Source organism: Octodon degus, unplaced genomic scaffold (assembly GCF_000260255.1).
Source record: "Octodon degus isolate 3935 unplaced genomic scaffold, OctDeg1.0 scaffold00014, whole genome shotgun sequence".
Lineage (NCBI taxonomy): Eukaryota > Metazoa > Chordata > Mammalia > Rodentia > Octodontidae > Octodon > Octodon degus.
The window spans coordinates 2,388,659-2,397,367 of NW_004524590.1; the positions used below are offsets into that span (position 1 = coordinate 2,388,659).

At 40.6% G+C, this 8,709-nt stretch overlaps 1 protein-coding gene across 2 annotated transcripts in view; it reads left to right on the plus strand.

Annotated features, from left to right (window-relative positions):
• The window catches only part of Map3k2 (mitogen-activated protein kinase kinase kinase 2), an 87,799-nt gene extending 79,310 nt beyond the window's left edge, over positions 1–8,489 (plus strand). For both annotated transcript variants that reach the window (XM_012513625.2, XM_023709677.1), the window contains exons 15-16: positions 2,149–2,278; positions 8,255–8,489. In XM_012513625.2, the coding sequence (XP_012369079.2) occupies positions 2,149–2,278; positions 8,255–8,436 (312 nt within the window). In that variant the 3' untranslated portion in view covers positions 8,437–8,489. The remainder of the gene's footprint in view (positions 1–2,148; positions 2,279–8,254) is intronic.
• Positions 8,490–8,709: the final 220 nt, after the last annotated feature.

Here is an 8,709-nt window from a genome sequence, read left to right on the forward strand (position 1 = left end):
ACCGAGCCATCTCACCAGCCCTATTTGTAATTTTTAATTAATTTTTTTTATTTATGTGTGTGTGTGTGTGTGTGGTCAGCTCAGCCCACCAGGGGGCGGGGCTGGCTGGCATGTGGTGCTGGGAATTGAACCGCGGTCCCTGTGCTTTGCTAAGCTTGTTCTAAGTAGGTGCTTTAGACCACTGAGCCATCTCGCCAGCCCAACTTTTTACTTTTTCAGTACCTGAAACAGCAGTTGGCTTTTCTGTCTGTGTCTTTCTCTGTTTCTCTTTGCTGCACAATTCTTAAACCATTCCAGTTGTACATACTGCAGACGTTTTATATATGTATATATTTGTTGTTGCTTGTTTGTTTTCTCAGTACTGAACCCTGTTCCTTCACATTGAGCTATACCCAACCCTTTAAAATAGACAAAAAAAAAATTTGTGAGACAGGATCTTGCTAAGTTACTAAGTAGCTCACCCTGGGCTCAAACTTGCAGCCCTCCCAGCTTTCCAGAGTGCTAGGATTACAGGTACGTGCCGCCATGTCCAGCAGAAGTTAACGTTTTCATATACATGGAGGTAGGTAGACAACACTGATGGAGCTGTTAGGAGCCACAGTGCACTGACCCAACTGGCCAGAAGACCCATCAGTCTACAGTTACTTGCGCTTACTGCTTGGAGAGCTCAATTTTAGCAGAGTCATTCTGTGTAGTACTACAAGTGAACACAGTAAGAAGATTGTCAATAAACATGCCGCAATAAGTGATAAGGGTAATGGACATTCCTTGTGTGTGTTTGCAGGGCTGGGTGTGCTGCTGTCTCTGCAAGGATCACTCATGGGTAGCAGAAATAGCAAATGCTTAATCTGCAGAATCTGGGGCTCTACAGCTTTTAGCTGAGTACAAACTTCAAGGAAGGCAGAAACATTTTGCTGTATTTCCTTTTTAAAAAACAGATTTGTCTCTTTGGAAGCACTTTATTTCCATTAAAATGGTAATCATTAAACTTGTGCATTGGAATCACTAAGGAAACTTTTTCAGAATTCAGTGTCTGAGCTTGGTGTGGTGACACAAGCCTATAATCTGACAGGAGGATCATTGTGAGTGAGACCAGCCTAGGCTACAAAGTGAGCTCAAGGCCAGCCTGAACTGCATAGCGAGACCCTGTCTCAAAAAGGCAGAATAAACAAACAAACAGTCAATCAGTATCTGTCCTGAGCTGGATGCAGTGATGCACACTTGTGACTCCAGGACTCTGGAAACTGAAGCATGCAGGAGGATCGTCAACAGGTTTTTTTTGTTTTAGAAACCAAAACAAGGGCTGGTGAGATGGCTCAGTGGTCTAAAGCACCTACTTAGAACAAGCTTAGGGACCGTGGTTCAATCCCCAGCACCACATGCCAGGCAGCCCCGCCCCCTGGTGGGCTGAGCTGGCCACACACACACACACACACACAAATAAATAAATTAAAAAAAAAAAAGAATTACATTAAAAAAAAAAAGAAACCAAAACAAAACAAATTCCTGTGTTACGTCTTAGACTAATTCAGCATTCTCAGAAAAAGGCACTTCTCTTGGCCTAAAAATACACTTTAAAAAATATGAAATTCTTCCTTACTGTATTTTCTTATATGTTTTTAACTAGAGTGTTAGCTACATAAAGCAAAAATAGAAAACTCTTCAACACATTCTGATTTTCTTATCATACCCTTTCTTTCTCCTGAGGAAGAAATCAACAGATAAAAATACGACACAAATTAGCTTTAAAATATAGAGTAAGAACAATATAAATTCAGGGCTCGCATACTCAGAGGGATAATAGAAAAAATAAAGACATGGTCAGGACAAAAGAAGATAAAGGATGAGAGAATTTTGTAAAACAGTTGGCAGGAATAGGAGATAGAACCAGCATAGTCATAGAAAGGGGCACCAGTCAAAACAGTTTTAATTGCTTCTTTCAACTGTGACATTTTCCCCCATAGTTCTATTTGGAGAATGCAGATGAATTATTTTAAATTGCATGGGCATGTTGTATCACTACTGACAGTATCTGCCTTCTCCAAATACAGCTTCCTACTCATGAACTTGGACTTGCTTAAAAGTCAGGATTTAATACCAGTTTTCATTTCAAACTGTATCATAATTTTTGTTTCTCTTTTACGCTAGGGCTCAATTAAGGACCAATTAAAAGCATATGGAGCTCTCACTGAGAATGTGACTAGGAAATACACACGTCAGATTCTGGAGGGTGTCCATTATTTGCACAGTAATATGATTGTCCATAGAGATATCAAAGGTAAGTAATGAGATACTTTTTACTTTACACAGTTCTTTATGAATGAAACAAGTGATATAGCTAAGGCATTTAACTATTTTTTTGCAGAACCAGGGAGCATTTAACATTTAAATGCATACATCTACTCTAAAAATGTTCTTTTGATGTTTTGATGTTCAGGTTTCCACAAATGAGTAGCTCCACTTTGGAGGTTCACAGATCAATAAAGTCCACAAGCCCATATAAAGGAGACCATATTTTCATATATAGTGTATAGGCGCTAGAAGGGAGTGGTTAAGCGTTAGGGATCTGCTTCTAGGCAACCTGATTCAAATTCAAGCTTTCTCTGTTAGGACTCTGTGATCTTGGTCAAGTCATCTAGTCTCTGTGCTTTACTCTGCCTTCTTACAAGAGGCTCCTTACAGTGATTGTTACTGTGTGGACTTAGGACAGTACCCAGTACCTAGAAAACACTCAAAAGTGAGCTATAATGATGTCACACTTGATGTTGATAATATATTGAAAATCCTGTGAATCATTACTTAAGGAAAGAGACTGAGTGGTGGTGAACTCAGTTAAACCTTTTTTTTAAATCTGAGAAACAGCTGTTTTCAGGGATCAGGTATGTGAATGAATGCATATAAGCTACAAAAGCAGGTCAGGTGATGAGGGTGTGTAAAATTTGAGAGTACTTAAAACTTTACTGTAGGGGCCGGGGAGGTAGCTTAGTGGAATAAGTGCTTCCCTGGCAAGCGCAAGGGCCTGAGTTCAATCCTCAGTTCCACAAAAAAAGAGGTCTAATTATGTAAGATTGTTGTGATCCCAAATTTAGAAATTTTATCAGTTTATCAAATTTTATTCACTTTATCAGCCAATAAAAATAAATTAATAAATGCAAAAGTGTATCTGAATATATAAGGCATTCTTCTTGCCGGGAACTCATGGGCTCCTAGGCTTCTGCTTCCCTGTGGTGTGGCACATCCTGAGGTGGCCATATGCAAGCCCAGGAGAACATTCCTAGCCAGTTTCTGGTGCTAGAACAGAATCTGTAGAGTGCCTGAGTGGGAGCGCCTGGAACGGGCTTAACAGTGAACGCGAAAGGCAGGGGTGCCGCCCAGTGGTGCAGGGTTTGCACAGCGTGTCAGGCCTGGATGCGCCATCACCCCACCATCTGCAGCAGCAGTCACAGGGGCCGAGGGTGTGGCCTGTGAGCTCTCTCAGGCAGAACGCAGCTATTCTAAGTATGAAACCAGGTAAGTGGCTTTATGAATCACAAAGATTTTCACTTAGGAATAATTGCTGTTCAGGCCAGTTTCTCACTGACACTCAGAATGAGGCAAGGGAGAGGGCTAAGGAAGCAGCTGTCTTAGTTGCCTTCTTGTTGTTGGAATAATCCCTGACACCCACAAGTTAAAGCAGAAAAGGTTTATTTCAGCGCTCAGCTTATAGAGCTTTGAGTCCATAGCTGTCTGGTTCCAAGGCAGGTTGGCTTGGCATGGCAGGGCAGGCGGGAGGCAGCAAAGCAGCAAGCAGCCACCTGCCTTCCTTCTGTCCCTTTGTATTCTTTTTGTTGTTGTTCCTTTGTATTCTATCCAGTCTACAAGCCTATTGCTGGTGCCAGGAGTGTGGCTTCCCTCTTTATAAATCCATCAGCCACACCTAGAACTATGCTAATCCAATTAGGGGACTAATACAGATATCACATGCCTTTAATCCCAGTGTCACATACCTTCTATGCAGCCACCTCCCAGAAGTCCCACCTGCGAGCACATAAGGCTCAAGGATGGGACCTGATACTGCGACAAAAGCTGGAACAGCTTTCCACATGGGTCTCCTTTCGTCCTGCCAGAAGGAGTGATGAGCCAACTTGGCTGATTGAGCATGAAAGCAAGCTGACTTTAAATATGATAGGGAAAATACATCGATGAGGAAGGAGAGATAGAATAGTAGTTGTGCATTGTGATCTCACGCTTGTCAAAGTTAAATTGGACACGAGGCCAGCATGGACAACACAGCAAGTCTTATGATTAGCAGTGGCTGTCACCAAATAGCAAGATAGTCACTGTTGTTTTCTATTATGTGTCTTTTTCAGTATTTCCCAATATTTGTGAACAGCTTTTAATTGGTAAAGGAAGAGCCAGCAGCTGCTGACATGACCAGTGCAGAGATGTGAGCAGTGCAGCATTACCTAACTGTGCCCTCCCAGTCCTATCAAACTTCAGTTCAGCTGGCAGATTGTAGCATGTTTATATACGGCAAATGAACATGTTCAAATGGCCCCTTAAGGTATAGCTAGCAAGGTAAAGGGGGGAAAAAGGAGAGTAGAACTTTTAGGTTAGGAAAGGCTCACTGTATAGACCTAACTTGGGTTTTTCTTCTCTTTTGGTGTGTATGTGTATTAAAAAAAAATAGCTATTTGATAATATTAAAAAATTGGAATTCATATTTTTGAATGTGATAACAGTCCTTATCTTTTAAAAATAGGTACTGAACTTTTAATTGACTATGATGTCATGGGTTTCTTCCAACCCTGAGATGGAAGAGAGAGTGGTGGCAGTATATTACTTGGGCAGGACTGTCCAGGTGGATGTTGAAGCTTGGTACATATATGATTCCTTCCACTTTTGTTTATGTTTGTAAAGTCCCTTTAGTAACTTCTAACATGTGCAAAACAATTTAAAATACACCACACACACACAAACCAAACCAAACCTGGTTGTTGACTTTCTCTCCAGCCCCTCCTGTAGCATTGAGGATCTCCCTCCACAGATAGCTGTCCCTGTCTGTGGAGGTCCCAGGATGCTTCCTTCCTTGCTTGTAACAAATACAACTCAGCTTGTTAAGCTAGCTACACCTGTGGTCCCAGCTGCTCAGGAGACTGGGGCGGGGATCGCTTGAGCCAAGGAAATTGAGGCCAGCGTGGACAACACAGTACGACCCGGTCTCAAAACAGAAACAGAAACTGCTTTGTCATCCTTCCACTGGTTAAATAAGGATGTTAGCTTTTTCAACAGAGTCCTTCTTTTAAGTATTGAATGGTAGCAAGTATAAAAAGAAAATGCTGGTGCCGGGGAGATAGCTCAGTCAAATAAGAGTTTGCCTGGCAAGTGCAAGGGCCTGAGTTCAATCCCCAGTTCTGGGGGAAAAAAAAAGAAAATGCTCCTTTTCAAGGGTTACTGGTAATGTAGCATATTTAGATTTAAGGTGTGCACAGAATAGTTACTGCACCCTCCTGCAGAGGAACTTTGGAGTACCATCATTATGTCCGTTGAGGGATTTGGGGAGATGAAAAGCTCATGGTGGAGCTAGAGAGTTTATGTTTTCTCCAGCCTATAATATAGATTTCTCCTACTATTCACCCTCCTTCATATAGAGCATTTAAAAATTTTAAAAATAGGATGACTAAAACATTTGAAATGTGTTTAAGGTTGAACAAGACCTAAAAATAAATACTGAAATAGAATGTGAAAATTGATAGCTGGGTGTGATGGTGCACATCTCTAAGGAGGAGGCTGAGTCAGGAGAACTGATACAAATTAGGGGCTGCTCTGAGATACATAGTGAGTTTAAGGCCCCTGTGAACTACATAGACCATATCTCCAAAAGTAAATGAACAAACTAAAAATTAGGTAATAAAAATATACAGCTTTAAAAAAAAACATGTAATTTATAGAAAAAACTAAAGAAAAGAAATAACTTATTAAAGGAAAAACTAGATATAGAGTCCTAGAAAAACTATTGGTCAAGCCAGATGTGGTAGCACATGCCTATAATCGTAGCACTTTTGGAGCCCAAAATAGGATTGCACGTTTGAGCCTAGCCTGGGCAGTTTAGTGAGAACCTGTCTTAAAATACAAAAGAAGGATGGAGACGTTGCTTATTGTAGCAGCACTGGGTTCAGTCCTTGGTGTTGCCAACAAACAAACAGTAATGTGAGATATAATGGGGAAAGTAGACAGTAAAAAGCAAATGAGTCCAGAATATAAAATCTTGTTTTTAATACCACTTTTTACTAAAAGGAACTTGAGTTCACTGGAGAAGTGACTCATTCTGGGACTTGAGCAGGAATCAAGATGAGTTGGGGCATCTTCTGCTAGAAAGTGCAAAACAACACAGGAAACAAAAACACAATGATTGGTATGTAGCAAAAAGGAAAGTCTACGGAAGGAGTACCTGTGACAAGCAGAACAGCAAAATAAGGTAGTATTAGAGTATAACCCAAAGTATAACATATATACCCATACAGTTGTGACATAAATGAATGATTTAATAATCAATTGGAGGAGAAGGGAACACTTTCCCTTGCAGAATAATTCCAAGTAATTTATGTAGGTCCTCATCCCAGAACATAATCCTCCATTCCTTAATTGTAGGCTATATATGATGAATTTTTTGAAAAAGTACAGTATGGAAAGGGGAAGGCAGGGAACTTGCAATGAGAACCTGACCAGCACTGGTCCAGCTGGTGGTCATGGGCCATGCTGACATGGTAGTGATGGTGATGGTGTGTGCCCGTGGTGGTGTGCGATGACAGTAGTCCTCTACGTCTGCTCTTCTTCCCCCAAACCTTACGACCCCAGCCTAACCGTAAAAAAATGAGACAAAGCCCAAATGAAAGACATTTATAAAAATCTAGTCAGTACTTCCCAGAAGGGCCATGGACATTATAAAAGAAGGAAAGTCTGAAAAACTGTCATACCTAGAAGACTGAAAGAGGCATACATGATGAGTAAACGTAACACAGTGAAATTCTGAGACAGATTCAAGGTGTTAGGGAAAAATTTGAAATTGTTACAAAATACAGACTTTAATTAATGGTTTATCACGGTTTAATTATGACAAATGTATTATACTAACATATTTCTCCTATTTATAACAGGAGAAACAGTTTAGGGTATATGGGAACTCTGTCTTTGTAATAATTCTGTAACTCTAAAGCTGTCTTAAAAAGTTCACAAAAGTAAATGAAATGTTAAAGCTTATGATAGGCTTAAAGCTTACTTAAAAGGTATTTAAAATATAGATAGAAATGAAGAAATAAACTTAATATAAATCAAAACACAATGTAAGAAAAAACTTTAAAATACAGGGTAAGTAATGAAGGGCAAAAGTAGTAGTTTTTTATTAGATAAGTCCCTCAGGCACTTCTTGACGAAAACATGACTTCCTCAGGGAAATCATCTTTTTAAAAAATATCATTTATTTATTTGATACAGGGTCTTGCATTTATTTATTTGATACAGGGTGATGGTGATGGTGTGTGCCCATGATGGTGTTGAGAGTTCAGAGTTGTAGTGATCTTCCTGTCTCAGCCTCCCAGTGCTGGGATTATAGGTGTGCACCACCACACCTGGTTCTGGGACCAGCATGGCATGCAGTACCAGGGATGGAATTCAGGACCTTGCGCTTGCCAGGCAGGCACCTAGACTGCCGAGCTATCTCTGAGCCCAGGGAAATCATCTTTAGCCAGTTGCTTTTTGCTTTATGTGAAATAGGGCCTTTGAGCCACTTGTTCTTCCTTAATACTTCATCAGGTTACGCTTTGCCTTTCCCCCTTCTCTTCTTGTTTACCTCCACCTCCATCCTGATCTTTTCAACAGAAGAGCCTTCCTAGGTCCTTCCTTAGCATAACTGATTCAAAATGCAGAGTTCAGCCAGTGTGGTGGTGCACGTCTGTAGTGCCAGTACTGGGGAGGCTGAAGCAGAAGGACTATTTCAAGTTCGAGAACAACCTGGACTACAGAGTGAGCTCAAGGCCTGCTTGAACTGCATAGGGAGAGCCTGTCTCAAAAAGACAAAACAAAACAAAACAAAACAAAAGTGCAGTTCATGTGCTGTGTTCCTAATAAGCATCTGCTGCGTGACTAGGGGATGCCAGGTCCTGCTTATCGAGATGAAAGGCAACCTGGTTTGGGAAGATATTCTCTGTTGTTGTTTTGTACTGTATTCTAGAATACAGTAAAAGAAAGTGAAGTGAAGCTCTTTTCTCACTTGTAGGTGCAAATATCCTGCGAGACTCAACAGGTAATGTTAAACTGGGAGATTTTGGCGCCAGCAAACGGCTTCAGACCATCTGCCTCTCAGGAACAGGAATGAAGTCCGTCACAGGGACACCATACTGGATGAGCCCGGAAGTCATCAGTGGAGAAGGATATGGCAGAAAAGCAGATATCTGGTAGGTTTTGATGTGAGATTTGCCTGGGAACTGACCTGTCACCTTTATGTATGTCTATCCAGGATTGAAATTATTGGTTTAAATTTTCTTTTGAACTTTGGAAATAGGGTGTATAAACCACAAGGTCCAATACCATTTTAATTTTACCTTATTTTGGCTTACAATTGACTATTTAAAGTCTTCTAACTTATCTTTACTTCTTTAGGAAGGATTTTCTCTTCAGTGAATCTCAGCTTTAGGTAGCTATCTCATTTCCCTGGAAAAATTTATTTATTTA